The sequence below is a fragment of the Saccopteryx bilineata genome, chromosome 10 (genome assembly GCF_036850765.1).
Source record: "Saccopteryx bilineata isolate mSacBil1 chromosome 10, mSacBil1_pri_phased_curated, whole genome shotgun sequence".
Lineage (NCBI taxonomy): Eukaryota > Metazoa > Chordata > Mammalia > Chiroptera > Emballonuridae > Saccopteryx > Saccopteryx bilineata.
This window is the reverse complement of record NC_089499.1, coordinates 33,393,195-33,415,582: the sequence shown is the minus strand read 5'-3', so window position 1 is coordinate 33,415,582 and position 22,388 is coordinate 33,393,195. Positions and strand designations below refer to the sequence as shown.

Genomic DNA, 22,388 nt, shown 5'->3' with positions numbered 1-22,388 from the left:
TTTTAGAGTGTTAATGTACACACTCTCTGTGTCACCAAAAATACTGCATGCAATGCTTCACAAAGTATTTGATTATGAACCTGTTCTATTCTTCCCTTCCAAAACCATTAACAGCTACTATATTGAGGACTACTAACAGTTTCTGGGAACATGGCTTGTGAAACAATGCTTTCAAAATTCTTTATATTTAATAGTTTAACTTGACTACTGTTACTTCAAATGCAAAAGAATACACGTTCAGAAAATAAATGAAAATCCTAAAAATAGTTCAAAATTTTCAAAAGGGGAAAAAAGATATTTGCAAGTTTTGTGTACACACACACACACACACACACACACACACACACACTCTGCAGTGGAAAGGCAGAGTATTTTCTTCAGCAATGTTTTTTAAAAAGTCAACACTGGCCTGACCTGTGGTGGCGCAGTGGATAAAGCGTCAACCTGGAAACGCTGAGGTTGCCGGTTCAAAACCCTGGGCTTGCCTGGTCAAGGCACATATGGGAGTTGATGCTTCCTGCTCCTCCCCCCTTCTCTCTCTCCCTCTCTCTCTCTTTTTCCCCCCTCTCTATAATGAATAAATAAAATCTTAAAAAAAAAAAAGTCAACAGTAACTAGTAGAGAAATTGTATTTATAACCCACAGGAAAACAATAAATTTAAATGAAAAAGAATTATGTACGATACACATACATGGCATTTTATATTATTTGATTTTCATGAGATCTGATATCAAATACTAAAAATATAGACTGCTATGACAATTCCCCAATACCATTCACTTTGTGGATGTTTTTATTACACTTAAGAAAAAAAAACAAACAGAAATACTTTTTACCACTCTGGATAATGGTTTGTGATCTGGAGAATCTACCGTGGAGGGCAGTCATGTGCAGTGGGGTTTTCCCATCTTTACTCTGAAATAATCAAACAAAAGAAATTTAAAATTATTTTTCTGTTCATAATATGTAATCCTTGGTTTTATTTGGAATATCATCTTGTATTTTTATTTTGTATAATTATTACTCAAGCATTAAGTTTAATTGAAGACTATGGAGATAAAACAGTTCAAAATTATTAACTAATATTCTTAGCATGTATATCATAAAGCACATATATAAAAATAATCAATGCCTAAAGTTTACAAAAAGCTCTGCATGGTAGGTACAGGGTAATCTTAACGTCATTCCTCTTTTATAGGCAGGGAAACTACAGCACGGGATATTAAATGACTCAACCAAGTCACATAATCAGGAGTAGTACACAGCCAGGATGTGCTTCCCACAATTCAGAAATTTCACATTGCTATAATTCTTTCATTTTAAAAATGGTGACTACTTCCTCAAGTAAGGTGATTCATTATCATCACATTATATATTAAATATTTATGTAAATGACACTATTAAAAAAACAGAAAATCTAATTTTCACCTTTTAGGACAGTATCATATAATGTGTAAGAGCTAATGATACAGGTAAGTCTCCATTATTCCATGACACATAATATTTAATACACAAAGATGATTTTAGCTCAGTCACTATAAAATGGGTCTCATAGAGACTAAAAAAAGACCCACAAAAGCATTTTAATAAAGGGATCCCAGTTTGTACTTTCTTTTCAAAATGTTCCTTATATGACATTAATCTTTTACCTACAAACATTTTTTACAAACCTAAAAAAAGCAAACAAAAACTAAACTGTGGTAAAAATTGAATTCATAAAATGATAAAGATTGAAAGATAAAATTATACCTAATATCTATAGATATAGTAAGCACTAGATTCCTGGCAGTTTTAAAATACTTTATATAGTAGTTATTTACTCCTCACAACCTTATTAACCCTGTTTCATAGGCCCTGGGGTTAAGTAATGTAACCAGGTCTAATAGATAATAGGTGGTGAAGTTCTTTACTATAAGCACGTAGTAGGTGGCATTGGATTAATATTTTTACTTGGTACATACTGATAATAAAAAGTATTCTAAATACAGTATAGCAAAGGAAAAAGAGATTTGTTAAAAAAATTCCTTTGTCGCGTGTAAAATTCACCACTGAGTTTTCTAAATCATTAAGGAGGTAACTTCAAATAGGACCTCTGGTTTGACCAATATACTGGTAAATGAGCTTACTGTAGGACTGATTCTCATTATTACATTTCAAAAGAAAACAGAGACTTAAAAATAATCACAGATACAGGAGTCAGCTAAAAAAAAAAATGTGTGTGTATTACTAGGCCTTTGAAGAAACAAGTAACAAATTCCTCCCACCCAAGATAATTTTCTGGATCCTGATTATCCAAACAGCAAGAATTCTTCAAATTAAAATAAGCAGTTCAAATTTATTATAAATAAATTTTTAGTAATTATTTAAACTGTTACAAATACTTGAGGAGATGATTTATTTGATTGAGAACTGAAAGCTACTCAAAATAACAGGGGTTCTTTATACCTCATGCCCTTTCCTTCCTTGGGTGATATGCATAAATTTTGTCCCTTAGCTGAGAATGGGCAGTGACCTAATTATAGACGACCATGCTGCCTCTACAGCTGTCAGAGTGGGTCTGTGGCACCATGAAAGGCTTCTCCAAAGTTAAGGGGTAAAAATATGGGCTCCTTTCTCTATCAGTCTGAAAGATACTGGCTCGTCACATCTACAAAAAGCAGCTAAAATCTTATGCAATTAAAGGTCTAAAAGTCATTTTTTTAAGCTTAAATATTTTTACTCATCATAAATGGTTCAATTTTGTGGGGGTTTCTTTCTATACCATAAGATATGGTCTGGTAAATGCTCAAACACAGAAGCAACCAGTGAAAGAACCTTGGAAAATCTATAATAACAATTATACAATAAGCTCCAGAATTTTCAGATATTTTAAAAATTCAAATGCTCACCCCTAAAGAAAAAAAAAAAAACAACTCACAGACACAGACAACAGTATGGTGATTACAAGAGGGATGAGGGGGGCAGAGGATGTTATAGAGGAATAAATGGCGATGGTAGGAGACTTGACTTGGGATAGTGAATACACAATACAGTAATACAATATATTGGTGATGTATTACAGAATTGTACACCTGAAACATAGATAATTTTTTAATCAATGTTACCCCAATAATTCAATAAAAAATAAATATATAAATAAAATTCAAATGCTCATTCCTGAAAGTGATTGTGACCAAAAAATTAAAATGCAACTATTTCTTATATGTCACACGTAGATAACGGTCTTCTCATTTTTTTAACACTGTAAAAAATTTCAAAGCAGAAAACTTGAAAGGATTTCCAGTGAACACCCATACACATGCCACTGAGATTCTTCTCTACCATTTTACTATATGTTCGTTATTACACAGCAATCCCTCCATCCATTCATCCACCCATATATCATCCAATTATTTGATACTTTTCAAAGTTAGTTGCAGATATCACTACTTATTACCTCTAAAAGCTTTGGTGTACTATAAATAACTAGGATTTAACATCTGTTTGGTTTGTTACCTTCTAAGGGAAAATTTACACGCCATGAAACATACACATCTTCTCTGTTCCACTTCATGCCCCTTTTCATCAATCTCTCCTCTCAGGGGCAACAACTCTCTGGGTTATTATTTTTTTTACTAAAGCATCTGGAACCCCATATAAATGTAATTTTGTCTGTTCTAGACCTTATAGAAATGGAAACAGTGTATATAGGCTTATGTAAGACTTCATTTAACATATTTTAAAGGTTCACCTATGTTCTTTTGTCAGTGACTTGTTACTTTTTGTTGTGAAATGACATTTGTTACTGATCCCGTTTTAAATAGTAAACTAAATACGTTAGCATGGATTCTGATTTTATTTCCTACCTTCACATTGACATCGGCCCCATTGCCTACTAGAAGCTCTAAACACAGTGCTCCATGTGTTGATGCAGCAGCAAAGTGCAAAGGAGTAAATCCTTTTTCATTCTTTTGATTTACATTAGCACCACAGTCTATAAGTTCATTTACTACAACATCTTGTCCATTATAGCAGGCTACATGAAGAGGTGTATTTCCATAAGCATTTGGTTCATTCATCTATTGGGAGAAAAAAAAATGTCGGTGTTAAAGTGGTTTGTGTTTTTTGTTTTTTGTAGCTAAGGGGGGACAGGAAGAGAGAGAGATGAGAAACATCAACTCATAGTTGTGTCACTTTCGTTGTTCATTGATTGCTTCTCATAAGTGCCTTAACTGGAGGGGGCTCCAACCGAGCCAGTAACCCCTGGCTCAAGCCAGTGACCTCTGGGCTCAAGCCAGCAACTATGGGATCATGTCTACGATCCTACGCTGAAGCTAGCAACCCAGTGTTCAAGACACTGACCTTGGGGTATTGAACCTAGGACCTCAGTGTGCCAGGTTGATGCTCACTATTCAACTGTGCCACCACTGGTCAGACTTAAGTAGTCTTGCTAATTATCATTGTTATTTTAGCAACATTGTGATTGCAATCAAATTATTAAAGTGAGAGACAGGGATAAATACATAGACAGGCTTATAATTGTAAAGTTTAAAAAAAATAATAAACATTAAAAACAGCATTTTGGTATCAAATGATTTTGTACTTTCAGAAAATATCCACAAGCAAAATGTCTACTTCATGCCAGAATTGAATAATTCCAAGAGAAATGTTTTAGGAAAATAAAAAGTAAAATAATGTATTTCTAAGACTTCTAGGTAAGGGACATTTAGAGAATTAACTTTAAGAATCATGAAAAAATGAACATAAACTGAAAATTCTGAGATATACTGAACAGCCGATATATTGAACAGCATACACATTCTTAGTCTTAGCCTTTTCGCTTGTAGTGACAAAGAATAAAGTTGGTAATATAGTACATATCAGGAATTTAAAAAATCAAGTGGCATTTATTCTACTTAATACACTTTTGCAACAAACTTGGGCTCTAGATATTTTCTAATCTTACATGCTGATATTTTACCAAAATAAATGTGCTCATAAGAATATGCTCAATACAGTACTAAGAAATAATTCATGAAACTCAAGTTTTTCTTTCTTTTTCTAATGAATAAAATGGGCAAAAGTCTACATGACTTTTGTGTAGTAAAGAATATGACCTTAGCCCAAAGAAATGTCTGGCCTTTGACCTTGTCTTCTGGGAGGTAACAGCATGTCTAATAGAAGTGCTCCTGTTTAGGAAGGGAGCTGGTTGCACTGGATTGGAGAGTAGAATTGGCTACAACCAATAAGCCTAAGGATAGGTAGGGGGTGACCACACCATATCAACCAACCATGTGATTTAGGGTACTGGCTTTGGGTCCCTTGGTATCAGTGGACTTGGGAGACTGAAATCAACCATGTGGGCAACTGATAAATCAATCATGTGTATGTAATAGAGCTCCAATTAAAACATGGAAAATGAAGCTCAGCTGTGTCTTCCTGGCTGGCAATTCGATGCATGTACTGTCTTGCCAGGATACTAAGGAGTCCTAACTCCATGGGGAGAGGCCAGTGAAAACTTTGTGTTCAGATGATTCCCGGATTCTGCCCTATATGTATCTTCCTTCAGCAGTTCTTAATTTGTATTTTTGCTGTGTAATAAACCATAACTGTGAATATGATAGCTTTCAGTGAGCTTTCTGAGTGATTCTAGTGAACTATGAAACCAGAAAGGCAATTTTGGGAAAATGCCAAACTTGTAGTTAGTCAGGAATGAAGGTAGTCTTGTATGGAGACTGTACCCTCAAACCTTGGTGTTGGCCCCAACTCACCACACTTCTTTATTTAACCTTTTCTTTTCTCAGATTCCCGGTAACAATAATTTGGGAAATGAAAAAGTAATGTGTAACTTTAGTCAAAGTATCTAGATTTCAACACAAAAAAATTAGAGACATGGAACAGATTCTCCTTCAGAGCCTCCAGAACTTTGAGGCTACGTATGTTTTAAGTCGCTCACTCTACGGTAATTTGTGATGGCAGCCCTAGGAAACTAATAAATCATGCAATTGGAGGGCTCATGTCACTAAATGGTTCCAAGTTTGACATCTATTTCACAGTGTATACAAATGTTATTTTATTGTCAATTTTTAAAAATTGTACCAAAAGGAACTTGAAATAGTGATCAGAAACAAGGCTGTCTCATTTATCTAGATCAGGGGTCTTTTAAACCATTATGTTACTGTTGAAACAGCTATAGGAACAGTTAAATTGAAATAAAACTTTTATCCATTTGCACTTAAAAGATGCCTACCAGTGTGTTCAGATTTTGTATATTTTGGGGGGGGGGAAGGGGGATAGAAGACGGTAAAGGGGCATAAATGGTGATGGGAGGAGAATTGATTTTTTGGTGGTAAACACACAATACAATGTATAGATGATGTATTATAGAGTTGTACACCTGAAACCTATGTAATTTTATTAATTAATGTCACCCCAATAAATTCAGTAAAAATAGATGCCCACACTTCAGTAATTATTCGCCTGCTTTAGGCAAAATGCCTTACACAGTCCTTAAATTAAGAGACAACTCAGCTCTGCAGTCTTGTCATGTGTTCTTTGTCCACCAGACTAATATCTACCTCTTTCTCGTTTGTCTGATTTGAATTGCCTCCTAGCAGAGCTCTCTCCTTCTAATTTGCTGCTTTTAATCTGGGTTTTGAAGAACCAGATGAGTTTGTCAGAACTGCACTTAAAGTAAGAGTAACTACACTCATGGGTGAAAAGTACATGTGTTTAAATGATGGCCTGTAAAAGCTATGGGTATTCTTAGCTATCTCAATTCAGGAACCAAATATATTCAGATAAAGAAGCAACCCTTCCTAATCAAATACTTATAGTTGATGGACAAGAGCCCCTAGCATGTCCTGCATATCTCTTGCTAATGTCTTGTAATGTGAACTACAACAGTCATTGAAAGGGAATATTAGACTAAGTAGACAAATAAAACTAACTCTATAATCTAGCCCTTAGAAAAAATAATCCAAGTGTGTCTGACCTGCTGGTTTCCATAGCTGAAATGGAGCTATAGAGCCTAGAATATCTCAGAGAGGTAAGACTTCTTTTTTTTTTTCTCCACCTTTTTTTTTTACAGGGACAGAGAGAGAGTCAGAGAGAGGAATAGATAGGGACAGACAGACAGGAACAAAGAGAGATGAGAAGCATCAATCATCAGTTTTTTGTTGCGACACTTTAGGTGTTCATTGATTGCTTTCTCATATGTCCCTTGACCACGGGCCTTCAGCAGACCGAGTAACCCCTTGCTCGAGCCAGCGACCTTGGGTCCAAGCTGGCGAGGTTTTTTTTGCTCAAGCCAGATGAGCCAGCGCTCAAACTGGCGACCTCAGGGTCTTGAACCTGGGTCCTCCGCATCCCAGTCCGATGCTCTATCCACTGCGCCACTGCCTGGTCAGGTGACAAGTAAGACTTCTGTCACTAAATCATTCACCTTTGAAATGTATTCTACCTCTTAATATACTTTGACTAATTACATGTCTTGATCAGATACCAGTACACTATATATTATGTAAAGGACTATAAATATGGTTAAAAGACAAAAAACATTATTGAATGAAGTTATCTTTTAAATCTGAAATAACTTCCACCAACAATGAAATCAAAATGCTCCATATTTTTATGTTGCTCAGTCTATATACCTACATCCACTCCAAGATCGAGAAGGTACTTGACGACGCTGATCATCCCACTAGAGGCTGCAGCATGGAGAGGTGCATAAGACTTCTTATCCTTGCATGTTACTTCAGCTCCATGGGCCACAAGTAATTTCACTACTTCAATGTGACCTGAACATGTGTGTATGAAGAAACAACAAATAATATGGAAAATATGAAATATAATCCTGGTATCTTTAAAGAAAGGTAAAAATGCAAATTAACTAGATAATGTATGACAAGTTAGCAATAAATCACATTATAACCAGAGAGAAGATGGAAGAAAAAAATAAGAATTCAGGGTAATTTTGATAAATGTTGACAGAGGTTAATAATTGCAAAAACATATTTAATAATTTTATCCAATAATAATAACCCTGCAACCCATAATCCTCCTTTTGCCTAGATCTTGTTATTTTTAAAGTTGTTTTAATACCATTTCAAGTTCTGAAGTTAGTTTTTTATGTACAATATAAAACATTTGTTAATGTTTCTTTGTCTTAGTGGAATTTTCTACCCAGAAATCTAAGAGTGACTTGGGGTTGTTTCTTAAGAATGTTAGTTCTTGTCTGACCAGGCAATGGGTAGTGTGTAGGCCTGGGATGCAGAGGACCCAGGTTTGAAATCCCGAGCTTGAGTGCAGGCTCAACCTGCTTGAGCGCAGGGTTGATGGCTTGAGTGTGAGATTATAGACATTACCCCATAGTCTCTGGCTTGAGCCCAAAGGTCATTGGTTAGAGCAGTGGTTCTCAAACTTTTTGAAGTCGGGGCGCATTTAAAATCCTACAAATAATTGTAGGCGCACTATATACAAATTTCTGAGAAATATGTTATAATAATTAAGTCAAATATTAAAGAAAAAAATATGAAGTTCAAGCATGCTTTTATGGTAATTTAACAATACGACAAAATTAAATTTATTCTGACATTAAAAAATATTTTTATGTTACATTTTTTGAGTTATGCTTTTTAGAATTTGTAAGAAAGAGGAGTTAAAAAAATAAAAAAACGACAAAAAAGTTATCTTTATATATATATATATATACACACACACACACACACACACACACACACACACACATTCTTAGTAAGATTTCGTAAATATGGCAGGTCCCGGCGTGAATGTGTTAAATTTTTCATTCTTGTGTTTATGAGAAACATGAGCCTGATGTGTCCTAGCGATTTCTTCAATGTTTGGGCATATATTTGAAAGGCAAACTCTCATTTCCTCACCAATATATTGAAGAATTCTTCTCTTTTTACTCTTACTTGTGTTAGTGCAGAAAACCCCCATCATACATTCATCTTAACTTACACCAAAGGATAGAAGAAACTTGCCCCTAGTCTTTCCAGGGAACATGGGGTAATGTAAACAATCCAGCACCACAGCTTAACAGCCTTTTGCAACCTAATCAGGCAAGTGAGGTGGGGGGTTGGGTAGACTGTCAGCTTACAGCCAATTCCCCACACCTCTGTCCCCTAAAAATTTAAACTCCAAAAACGCTGTTGGTTTTTTGGTCCCCAACAGGCACATATTTCTCTGGAATACCATAGGACACACCAGGAAATCTTCTAGGGTGCACCAGTGTGCCCTGGCGCACACTTTGAGAACCACTGAGTTAGAGCAAGGGGTCATTGTCTCGGCTGGAGCCCCTAGTCAAGGCACATATGAGAAAGTAATCAATGAACAACTAAGGTGCTGAAACAAAGAATGGATGTTTCCCATCTCTCTCCCTTCCTATTTGTCTGTCTCCCTCCTCTCCTCACTAAAAAAAGAAATAAAGAATGTTAGGTCTTTAAAACAAGCAACTAAAAATCTCTCTCTTTTTTTTTTTAGTATTTCCACCAGATGTCCTTAACCAAGTTGGGTTTATTATTCACTCTTGTATCAATCACAATAGGCCAGAGTACATGTATTGTGGTTAATGATCAACTCCCAAATCTCAGTGCCTTAAGTAATTAGCATTTTATTCCTCATTAACACTGGAATAGCTTGGCAAGAGGGCTATACTCAGTCACTCAAGGACCTGGGTTTATTCAGCTGACACCATCTTGAATGTGGTTGGTCACTGTGCCAGAAGGGGCAACAGATTGCAGTCTACTTTTTTTTTTTTTACCTTTTTTTTTTTTTTTTTTTAAATTTTTTAATTTATTCATTTTTTAGAGAGAGGAGACAGGGACAGATAGAGAAGGGAGGGAGGAGCAGGAAGCATCAGCTCCCACATGTGCCTTGACCAGGGAAGCCTGGGGTTTCAGGCCAGTGACCTCAGCATTTCAGGTCGACGCTTTTACCCACTGCGCCACCACAGGTCAGGCCAGATTGCAGTCTAAAGGGGATGTTGCTTTCAATTCATTTGTCAGAACTAGTCATAGCCCCACCCAATCACACATGGAGCCAGAAAGGGGAACATGTATCTGGAAGATGGGAGAACCACTATTCTTTATATCCTCTTGAATTTTATCACATTATACAGTGCCTTCTTCTCCTTCCATTATCCTTCCCACCTCTGTGCCTTTGTCCAGGGGATTCCTTCACTGTGTGCAGTGTCCTGCTGGGATGTATCTTTTCATTCTACTTCTAATCCTAGAAGATCCATGTCAGTTCCCATCTTCCCTGACCAATCCCATCATCTCTCTTCCCTAGAAGCCTTCTAAGCCAAAAGCACCATGTATCTATCTGTAAAGACTAATAATAAGCATATAATATCTTGTGATGTTTCTTAAACTTGAATCATTATTTAACTAATTCTTTGATCACTTTTAAGTATATTAGCTTCCCAAATACATATCTTCCAAGGCAAATACTGTATATTCTTTTTTTTTTTTTAAACAGGGTCAGAGAGAGAGAGTCAGAGAGAGGGATAGATAGGGACAGACAGACAGGAACGGAGAGAGATGAGAAGCATCAATCATCAGGTTTTGGTTAAAACACCTTAGTTGTTCATTGATTGCTTTCTCATATGTGCCTTGACTGTGGGGCTACAACAGACCAAGTGATCCCCTTGCTTGAGCCAGCGACCTTGGGTTCAAGCTGGTGAGCTTTGCTCAAACCAGATGAGCCCGTGCTCAAGCTGGTGACCTCGGGGTCTCAAACCTGGGTCCTCCGCATCCTAGTCCAACGCTCTATCCACTGTGCCACTGCCTGGTCAGGCTGTATATTCTTTTTTTTTTTCTGTATTTTTCTGAAGCTGGAAACGGGGAGGCAGTCAGACAGACTCCCGCATGCGCCCGACCGGGATCCACCCGGTACGCCCACCAGGGGGCGATGCTCTGCCCATCGGGGCATCGCTTCGTCGAGACCAGAGCCATTCTAGCGCCTGGGGCAGAGGCCAAGGAGCCATCCCCAGCACCCGGGCCATCTTTTGCTCCAATGGAGCCTTGGCTGCGGGAGGGGAAGAGAGAGACAGAGAGGAAGGAGAGGGGGAGGGGTGGAGAAGCAGACGGGCGCTTCTCCTGTGTGCCCTGGCCGGGAATCGAACCCGGGACTTCCGCACACCAGGCCGACGCTCTACCACTGAGCCAACCGGCCAGGGCCATATGTTATACTCTTGCTACATTCCATAGGGCCTAGAACAGTATTATATACAAAATAGGCACTCAGTAATTATTTGTTGTATAAAATAAGATTGCTCATGATCTAATTTTTTATGTCCCTTCACAAGGAAGTATATTAAATTAATAACTATAAAAATAATTTCAAATACAGGTCCTTTCTCTTAACAAAATTAGGCCAGGGTTATAGAGGCCTTGAATAGAAAAATGAAACAGGGACAGAGTTCAGTGCCGAGGTAAAGGCCACAGTGACTTTACTGACAAAAGTACTGAACTCAGTATTGTGCTGAACGCAGCACAATAGGGATAGAATCAGCAATTCTGATTAATCAGTAGGTGGGGGCATTTGAGGTATTTTGCTTGTCCTTTAATCTACTCTAAAGAAGTTCCCCTTCCTGACTTTCTTATTCTCTTCTCTGCTTCCTGACTTCCTCATGCTCGTCCCTACTTCCATTTGTGTGTATCAATAAACACCAGTAAGGACTGAGGGTAGGGGTATCTCCCCTCATGTATAGGGGACTGTGAGGCTGTCTGTCCTAGATCCGTTGGTGCTTGCCATGTGGTCTCCAAGAAGTCACTGTCCATGCAACACAGTGTACAAGATGCACAGAGTATCAAGTAGATTTAATTGCAGATACACAAATTATCAATTAAACTAAGTCCTTTCACCTATTTTCCCCCATAGCAATATAAAAATAAATATTTATGATATTTTTAGAAAAAAGTCATTAGCTGCCAAATTAAATGTGACTAACATATAAGAGGATTAACTGATAGAAAATATCTCTCACTACACATTACTTTCTAATCCATGACTCTCAAAAAAGACAGCTACATCAGTTTATTGTAATGCGGGGAAAGTCAGGACTCATATAACACCCAGGAGGCTCAAAAACACAGTTTTAAACTGGGCAAATGTGTATTATTGTTTGGTATGCCAAACAATACCTAACTTCTTTTGATGTTTAAGACTAGAAGGCTCATGATATAACATACTGAAAACATTGTTCAAAATCAACACTTCAGTCTACGTAAATGATACAGATCATATTAACTGAGAATACAAACTAGTATATTCCTGGAAGTAAGAACTTTTCCTAACACCCATAAAGCTTTATTTTATAAGGTTGCTATGGGAGCTATGCACAGGCAAACTTATAATCTTAAAATTGACAAGTATTTATTTAAGCACGTTTCAGAAATGTACTTGAATTTCTTCCATGGACCACTGAAAATATAACAGGAGGCCTTTCGATAGCCAGTCTGGAGATGAGTTATTGAAAGAAAAAAAGGAAAGAAAGTTCCAGAGTAAAGTCAATGAAACTGTTCTAGCTAGGTAAACCCTGTGTCTTCAGTGTGCCTTTCTTGTCAATTTATAGAACGATACTGCCAATGAGACTAGACTTCATTTAATTCATTTATATTTTTAGAAGATGGTACCTATTAGACACACATGGTAATCACAATTCTATAGTCAATAACATCTTTTTTAAAAATAACTATCTCTGCAATGTGAATTTGATATCTGTAATCACTATACTTCAGGATTTTTGAAAATTTCCTACTTTTTTTTTTTCTTATCAATATTTAAGAAAAGCAAAATGAGCTATGTTAAGAATTTCTGTGTTGCCTGACCTGTGGTGGCGCAGTGGATAAAGCATCAACCTGGAAATGCTGAGGTTGCCGGTTCGAAACCCTGGGCTTGCCTGTTCAAGGCACATATGGGAGTTGATGCTTCCAGCTCCTCCCCACCTTCTCTCTCTGTCTCTCTCTCCTCTCTCTCCCTCTCTGTCTCTCTCTCTCCCTTTCTCTCTCCTCTCTAAAGTGAATAAATAAAATTTAAAAAAAATTAAAAAAAAAAAGAATTTCTGTGTTTATGAAAAGGAAAGGAAGGAGAAAAATGTTATTTCAAATCTATTCAAATTATGCATTGCTTCTAGCGGGGTGGAGGGATTGAGCAAAAATAAAAAAATAAAAAGAAAGAGAGAAAGAAACTCATGGCTACAAACAGCAGTGTGGAGACTGCTGGGAGGAGGGAGTGGGGGTAGGGCAGGTACAGGAAGATCAACGTGATGGAAGGAGACTGGACTCAGGTGGTGAACACACAACCCAGTGTACAGAGATGTGTTGTGCAACTGTGCACCTGAAACCTATTTAATTTTGTTAACCAGTGTTACCTTAATAAATTCAATAAAAAGGAATAAACTTAAATGAATAAAAAGATGTGGAAGAAATCTTTTTTAAAAAAGAAGTGATTAGGAGAGCTTTCACTTTTAAAATCTATTTCTGTAGTTTCATATCTGTCATTAAAAGGTATTTATGTATAAAAATTATGCATTGCTTCAAGAAGAAATAATGTAATGAGCTGCTAATCAAGGTAATAAAGACTTATTCAGCATCTTCTATGTCAAAGTCATCATGGTAAAGTGACCTTAGATAGAACTGCTAAAAGTACTGAAAGCAATAGAAAAGAAGAATGTGTAAAAGGGGTTTTAAACAAAAGTTCATGATAAAAGTAAAAATGGGGTAGGGAGTGGGAAATGATCAATTCATTCTGGGTACAGAGGTGGGACTGGGGAACACGGACAGAGAATTCAGTAACAGCATAAGGGTAAGGGTAGAGCCGAACAGAAAAGTGAGGGGAGCATCAACCAGGAGGTAAGGAGGCAGGGCAAATAAGGAAGCCTGTGAGAAATAAATTACAAGGTGACTACATGTAATTCTAATGTCTCTTACCTGATACTGACAGGTTCTCTGAATATAACCTAGTGGTGACAAGGACCTGGCCGTAAGGCTTGTCTACTAGACCAGGCAAGAGCTAGCCCTACTCTCCAATATTTAGCTCTCTAGTCCAGAATGCCTAGGACAACTGAGCAGTTCTAGAAGCTATGCGTCCATACTCCTCTCTTTCCACATTTGAAGAGACAGGGAAAAGAGAATTATGATTTCTAAATGTTTATGCTCAAAAATTAAGTGAACAGTGAGGTAAAAAAATCATGAGAATTTATTTTTCAATCCAAAATTGGCCTTAAAAGTGACACTTAGTGAATCAAAGAAAACAAAGCCATTTGAAGGCCTGTGAGATACCCACAGCCAGCTATTCCAGGAGCTGCATTTCAGAGTAACCCTAAAATGCCCTGGCCTTCAATTTCATGAAAACAGCTGTTAGTCACGTCTAATTCTTTGGAGGTAAAAGGCCCAATGCAGTGCAGTCTGCTTAATGTCTAAACCCTTTAATATGAGGTATATAGGTGTTTTGTTTGTTTGTTTGTTTGTTTTTTTGAGACAGAGAGAGAGTCCGAGAGAGGGACAGATAGGGACAAACAGGAAGAGAGAGAGATGAGAGGCATCAATTCTTCACTGCAGCTCCTTAGTTGTTCAGTGATTACTTTCTCATATGTGCCTAGGGGACTCCAGCAGAGACAGTGACCCCTTGCTCTAATCAATGACCTTTGGGCTCAAGCTGGCAACCCCTCGCTTAAGCTGGTGAGCCTCTGCTCAAGCCAGCGACCTCAGGATTTCGAACCTGGGTCCTCCGTGTCGCGGTCCGACACTCTATCCCCTGCGCTACCACCTGGTCAGGCATGAGGTATATAATTTTAAGTCGGACTGTTTCTAATCTCTATTAAAGAATAAGCTATATCAGAATATTCAGAAAAGTTCCTAAGACTTAAAATATAAAAAATCTACAGGCTGTGAGGAAGGGCTGTTAGGATGCCATAGGGACACTTGCTTCTGGATGTATACTTTCAATTAACAGAAGAAAACTGCCCATTACATAACTAGAGGCACAAATCTTTGGTATGAGAAAAACACTAAGAGACCTAGATTTTCAAGTTTTAGCTTTCAAAATAGGGACCAGCTGACAATGATTTTAGCCTTCATTTTTTATCTTTCTTTACATCCACACTAACAGTCAGACTTGCAATTCAAGATGGATTTATTGCTTTTGTTTATGTTTCTATAGGTAAAGAATTTTCCTAGACCTTGGGGTTATTACTGGTTATAACTGCTTTAAGTTGTTTTCTTCTATTTTCCTATTTTAAAATTTTATAGTTTTTAAAATTAATAATGCTTCATTGAATCTTCCTTAATCTTTTACTTTTATTACCCCTCTCTTCAAATGATAAGAAAAAGTTTAGGAAGTCACAGGGGTAGAAGTGAGCCAGCTGGGCTGCACAGGCTCAGGAAACAAGTTACTGAAATAAAAGAAGGGCCTTTGGAGCCTTAGGAGAGAGAAAGGCACGTCTGGGGGGAAGAAGGGAGGGGAAAGGCATGGTCATGCTCCTTAGAGGGAAAGGGTGCTAATCTTTTAAATGAGATAAAGGAAAAGACAAAACTTAAAGCAGGGAGTAATGAGGATAAGCTATGCCTGTATGAAAGGTATCTAGCAAATGTCTTTGTAATCAGGTATATGAGTGGATATGTCAGTCCATTTTATGATGTTCTAGTTCCTAAACCAGGAACTACATAGAATAGCAGAAGCAGAATGACAGATACCATTTGGCAGAAAGAGAAAAGCCCTGAACTCCAAGGCTGCAAAGGGAGGAGTTCTTTCAGAAAAACAATGCCTGTATCCATGGCTTCCTCCCAGAGGTACAACCCTAGTCTTGCAAGACTTGCAAGGTTTGTGGCAGGTTGTACTTCTCCCATGCTTAGAAATCTACCTTCACCTACAAGACAGCATTTCTACTGTGTTCTTCTTTTTTTTTTTTTTTTTAAAGTTTTTTTTTATTTTATTTTATTATTATTATTATTATTTTTTTTTACAGAGGCAGAGATAGACAGGGACAGACAGACAGGAACGGAGAGAGATGAGAAGCATCAATCATCAGTTTCTCGTTGAGCATTGCGACTTCTTAGTTGTTCATTGATTGCTTTCTCACATGTGCCTTGACCGAGGGCCTTCAGCAGACCGAGTAACCCCCTGCTGGAGCCAGCGACCTTGGGTCCAAGCTGGTGAGCTCTTTGCTCAAGCCAGATGAGCCCGCGCTCAAGCTGGCGACCTCGGGGTCTCGAACCTGGGTCCTTCCGCATCCCAGTCCGATGCTCTATCCACTGCGCCACCACCTGGTCAGGCTACTGTGTTCTTCTTGAGCATTTTAAATATCCTGAGGGGGTCCTGGCCAGCTGGCTCAGTAGTAGAGCATCGGTTGGCGTGTGGATGTTCAACCCCAGGTCAGGGAACCCAGGAGAAACAACCATCCCCTTCTCTAACCCTCCCCCTTCTTTCCCTCTCCCTCCTCACTCCCTGTCCTCTAGCCATGACTCAACTGGTTCGAGCAAGTTGGCCTCAGGTGCTGAGAATGGCTCAGTAGCCTCCTTCTGCCTCATGCACTAAAAATAGCTCCGTTGCCGGGCAACAGAACAATACCCTGGATGGGCACAACACTGCCCTGTAGAGGCCTTGTCAGGTGTACCCATGCCATCCTGTTCTGACATTCTGACAAATCTCTCATTACTGGGTTGGTTTCACTGAGGCAGCAAACTCAGATATGGTGGTGTAATTTCTCACTATCCTAAAACAAATAAATGTGAATTAAAATGCACAACTCTTCTTGAATACATAATGTAAAAAAAAATTTTTTTTTTAAGTACATACCCATATAAGCTGCCCAATGGATAGCACGTCTATCTTTCTTGTCAAAAGCATTGATATTGGCACCTCTAGACAGGAGTAGCTTGACCATCTGGAATTACAATAAACATAGTAATCAAAATACAGTAGTCTCTGGCCAGTTGGTTCAGCAGTAGAGCATCAGCCTGGTGTGTGGATGTTCTGGGTTCAATTCCCGGTCAGGGCACACAGAAGAAGAGATCGTCTGCTTTTCTTTCCTTTCCCCTCTCCCCCTCCCACAGCCATGGCTCAGTTGGAACAAGTTGGACCCAGGCACTGAGGATGGCTTCAGGGCCTCACCTCAGGTGCTAAAATATCTCCACTGCCAAGCAATGGTGCAATGGCCCCAGATGGGCAGAGCATTGCCCTGTAGGAGTTTGCTGGGTGGATCTCGGTCAGGGCACATATAGGAGTCTGTCTCTCTGCCTCCCTACTTCTCACTTAAGAAAAAAAGAATTAAAAAAAATGCAGTACAATTTCATGATTATCTCTTGTGATGAATACTCATCACAATCTCTTTGGTGCTTTCTGCATTTGCATAAAGGAGCTATACTAAATGCCAAAGACTCATTCACATAATTTAATAAATAACAGTATAAAATATGAAAAAGGGTTCACTGTGGTGATATTCAAGTTAGGCATCAGTATTTCTTAGAGATGCCACTTTGTGTCCTGGTATTTTATGAACAACTACGTACAAATCTAGAAAGTCGAAAAATTGAATATTTAAAAACAGGTCTTATTCCTTTTATTTTATAGCCCAAAGTGTTATCAAAATGCAAAGTACATACTCATTCCAGAAAGTCTTAAATTTAATTCAAACTAAAATGTGATTTCATAATGTGATTAGTCCTGAAAATCACTGCACAGTCTACTTACCTCATAATGTACCAAGAATAACATTTTTATTAAGTCTAGTCATATTTTCAATAGTTTCCCCAATGGAAAGGGCATTCCAGATTTCTAAAAGGAATGCATCTTGTGATTTTAATTGCAGTGAGGGTAAGAATTCTTTGTTGCAAAGGCAGAGAAAAAATAGTGACTAACACTGCAGCTATTGGCTCTTTAGTGCCACAGACTTACGGGAACATCACTTTACTTCCAGTTTCTGTTTCTACAATAAAAATGAAAGATGCTACAAACTGGCCTCAAAAGTTCTAATTGTGTTTCATTCTTTCCTAAGTCTTCTAGGACAACATCTAATATCAGATGTTGCATAAGATACTTATTTTCTTAAGTTGTTTTCTTTTGATTGTCACCAAAGACTCTTGACTAAATGTTGATAATAAAATAAACAGTAAGTAAGAGAATGTCTTCTAAACTCCAGCTTCCTTTGCTACTATGTTTCTGGGAGCACAGTACACTCCTGTGCCTTCCTAGCTGGTCTCTCCCCTGGCAGAACAGTCTCACGCTGGGTTGCACTTGGCAGGGCTCTCCTTTGTCTCCCAGGCTGAGCATGAAAATCAAGTAAGTGCATGGGCTGTATCTGAAAAATTTCTAAATCTGTGGAAGTTTTATCATGAATTATGAAAAAAGTTTAAGAGCTTGTATAATAAAATTAGACATAATTAGCAAGAAAAATATTTTTTGCCTGTTTTTATCATAAACTAATGAATGACTAAAAAGGGCGATGTCATTAATAATTGGAGTGAGGGAGTAAGATGACGTAGGAAGACAGAATCATCATCTAGTTCAGTTAGGATGTGCCACAAGAATTTTTTTTTTTTTTTTTTTGTATTTTTCTGAAGCTGGAAACGGGGAGAGACAGTCAGACAGACTCCCGCATGCACCCGACCGGGATCCACCCGGCACGCCCACCAGGGGCGACGCTCTGCCCCTCCGGGGCATTGCTTTGCCGCGACCAGAGCCACTCTAGCGCCTGAGGCAGAGGCCACAGAGCCATCCCCAGCGCCCGGGCCATCTTTGCTCCAATGGAGCCTTGGCTGCGGGAGGGGAAGAGAGAGACAGAGAGGAAGGGGGAGGGGTGGAGAAGCAAATGGGTGCTTCTCCTGTGTGCCCTGGCCAGGAATCGAACCCGGGTTCCCCGCACGCCAGGCCGACGCTCTACCGCTGAGCCAACCAGCCAGGGCTGCCACAAGAATTTTTAAAACAGGCAATACCTAACTATATAGTCAGGGGCACTGACCTCTTTCTGTTAGATTGTCAAATAAAAAACAATAGCAGCTAACCCAACAAGAGCTGTTCTGTGTGAATGATTCAAAATTATATCTATTTTTTTTGTTAGAGCAGCAAAAAATAATATTTTGGTGTGCCACAGAACTTTAGTAATTTGTTTACATGTGCCTTGAGATGCAAAAGGTTGAAAAGGGCTGGTCTAACTGAATGGCACCTACCTCACCATGTCCACTGAAAGCTGCATGATGTAATGCAGTTCTCCCTGCTCGATCAGACACGTTTACATTACTCAGAAGAGGTACCAGAGCTTCAGCACACTTGACGGCTTTATTAGCAGCAGCTATGTGTAATGGGGTTTGCCAATTTTTGTCTCGGGCATTAACATCTGCAGAATGCTTCAAGAGTACCTGAACTGCTTCCTAAAACACATGAAGATAAGAGTTATAAAAAACAAATTGAGTTAACAGTTTTAAAAATTACATATATATACAGTGTGTCCGTAAAGTCATGGTGCACTTTTGACCGGTCACAGGAAAGCAACAAAAGATGACAGAAATGTGAAATCTGCGCCAAATAAAAGGAAAACTCTCCCAGTTTCATACCTATTCAGTGCAGTCCGATGTGGGCTCACACACAGATTTTTTAGGGCTCCTTAGTAGCTATCCTGTATAGCCTCTACAGACTCGTCACTGACTGATGGCCTACCAGAACAGTTTCTCCACCAAACTGCTTGTTTCCTTCAACTGCTTATCCCACCGAGTAATGTTATTCCTATGTGGTGGTGCTTTGTTATAAATGCGCCGATATTCACGTTGCACTTTGGTCAGATTCAAATTTAGTGAGCCACAGAACACACTGAACTTTCCTCTGTACCGTCCACATCTCGACTGCATGGCCGTGGGCTGCTCCGCTGTATACATACATGGTGTTACGTCATCATCTGCGCATGCGCACATGCTGCCACATCATCCTACAGAAACTGGGAGAGTTTTCCTTTTATTTGGTGCAGATTTCACATTTCTATCGTCTTTTGTTGCTTTCCTGTGACCAGTCAAAAGTGCACCATGACTTTACAGACACACTGTCTATATGTATATGAAATAAAATTAACCCCCAAATACAAAATATTCTAAACTAAAGGCAGTAGTCAGAGCCACATAAGATGCATCAAGATAAAACATTCCCCTTTTCTGTCCTCCAATGAAAGGCATAAAAATCTCTATCAAAATGCAAAAAAAAGAAGTATTAACAAATATTCTTCAAAAACAATCATGTCTTATTTTTCTAAATGGTGAGATAAAATTAATTTATACTTTCAACAGTTTTAAGGAGATTTATTGCTTTACCATTAAATATATAAAAATTTAGGCCTGGCCAGTTGACTCAGTGGTAGAGTGTCGACCTGGCATGTGGATGTCCCTGTCACATGGGAGAAGTGACCATCTACTTCTCCCCTTTCTCTCTTTCTCTCTCTCTTCCCCTTCCCGACATGGCTCAATTGGTTTGAGTGCATCAGCCCGAGTGCCGAAGATGGCTCTGTGGAGCCTTCGCCTCATGTACTAAAAATAGCTCCATTGTGAGCACGGCTCTAGATGGGCAGAGCACTGGCCCAAGATGGGGATTACTGGGGGGATCCCGGTTGGGTGCATGTGGGAATTTATCTCCCCTCCTCTTACTAAGAAGAAGAAGAAAAAGTTAACACATACCATGGTGCAAAGGACTATACATGCTATATTTTACAAAATAAAGATCATTAGGATCTAGTTCATTAGAGAGAGAGAGATACGAAGTCTTTGGGTGATGCTACCTGATAGGAAAGTTGAGTCGTCAAGGCAATTTAAGAGTTTACTGTTCAAAGGAATTTGGTCTCCCAGAAGCACACGGAAAACATCACAATACATCTTATGGTAACATCCTAAAGGAATCCAGTATGTCACCCCATTAAGCAATATAATCAGAACTAAAAAAAATAATTTTCTCCTTACAGTGATAATCCTACTTTTGGTAGATGAATGACAAACTGGATATGAAATGAAAAGGCCCAGAACAGAATCATCATGTAAAACTGGCACTCAGTTTTCACAGTTCTAACAAGGGGATACACCACCAGTCCACACACGGCTTAAGTCTACCACATAGCAAAAAAACCTACTGTACGTGAAAAGTGTTCAAAAGTGTAAAATAACTGTAAATATAAAAAGTGGCAAGGAAGACTAAACAAAATACTGTTATCTCTGATTCACATGTAGCTTTTTAAGCCTTTGAAATAAAAAGTAATCAGAACTGTTTGAAATATGGCAGTGATTTTCAACCTTATTTTTCATGGCACAAACACACACTAATTACTAAGTTCAGTGCCCCTAACTAAATACAACAATTTTCATCTCATGGCACAAATAAATCAGTTACTAAGGAAGAAGAGGTCAGGGCCCCTTTTTCTTTAGTAATTAGTTTATGAGTGCGTGAGAAACAAAGGTTAAAAATCACTGAAATATGGGAAACAGCATTTAAGTATTTAAAAGAGCTGGCAAAAGATTAGACAGACAATCAATAGTAATCAATCAACATACTAGGAAAGTCAGCCAGCTAATCAAAAATATATGGAGACCTACCCTATGATCCCATATTTCCACTCTAGTTATTTACCTAAGAGAAATATCAGAAGACCTACCTAAGAGTATTTAGAGTAGCTTTATTCATAAGCACCAAAAACCAGAAATATAAATTCCATCAATAAGAAAATGAATAAACAAACTGTAGTACATTCAATGAAATAATACTCAGTAACAAGAGGAATGAACCATTAATATACACAATAATATGAATGAATCTCAAAAATGTTATTATGAACAAAAGTCAAGACACAAGAGCACATACTACATGATTTTAAGTTTTATAAGGTTCTTGAACAGGCATAGTGGCTGTCTGGTGAGAAAAGTCAGAATGTGGGTTGTCTCTGGGATGGGATGAACGCCTGGAAAGGGACACGAGGGAGCTTGCTGGAATGAGGAATGAGGGAAATCTTTTCTATCTTGACTGAGAACAAGGTTATATGGGTCCATACATTTGCCAAAATTCAAGACTACATACTTAAAATTTGTGCATTTTTCTGTAAACTACACTTTAATTTAAAAAAGGAATAGGGGAAAAGGATACATAGAAGAATACAACATATGCTTTATATTCTCAAAATTATGGAGAAATAGATACAAACAGTATTAGGATTCCCAATCTGCATCCTTAAGAAAGGTATATTATAACTTGGGGGAGAAAACTAACACTCTAATGGGAAATGTTAAAGATGTATGAGAAAATAATTAAAAAACAAATGAAGAATTTATGATTGGATAAATTGGGTAAAAACAGCATACTGTAGAAGTTAGGCTTATCTTATTCATTCCCACTCTAGAATCCATAATGTATATATTTAAGTTTC

General features: G+C 38.2%; 1 protein-coding gene and 1 non-coding gene across 10 annotated transcripts in view; both read right to left on the bottom strand.

Annotated features, from left to right (window-relative positions):
* ANKRD28 (ankyrin repeat domain 28) overlaps positions 1 to 22,388 on the bottom strand; it is a 179,095-nt gene that overhangs the window by 39,488 nt on the left and 117,219 nt on the right. For all 9 annotated transcript variants that reach the window (XM_066244376.1, XM_066244375.1, XM_066244379.1 and 6 more), the window contains 5 exons: positions 19,171 to 19,371; positions 16,802 to 16,889; positions 7,637 to 7,779; positions 3,847 to 4,059; positions 838 to 916 (listed from right to left, as the gene is read on the bottom strand). In XM_066244376.1, the coding sequence (XP_066100473.1) occupies positions 838 to 916; positions 3,847 to 4,059; positions 7,637 to 7,779; positions 16,802 to 16,889; positions 19,171 to 19,371 (724 nt within the window). The remainder of the gene's footprint in view (positions 1 to 837; positions 917 to 3,846; positions 4,060 to 7,636; positions 7,780 to 16,801; positions 16,890 to 19,170; positions 19,372 to 22,388) is intronic.
* On the bottom strand, positions 11,106 to 11,181 carry TRNAT-GGU (transfer RNA threonine (anticodon GGU)). The gene has a single exon. It is a non-coding gene; the product is annotated as a tRNA-Thr (tRNA).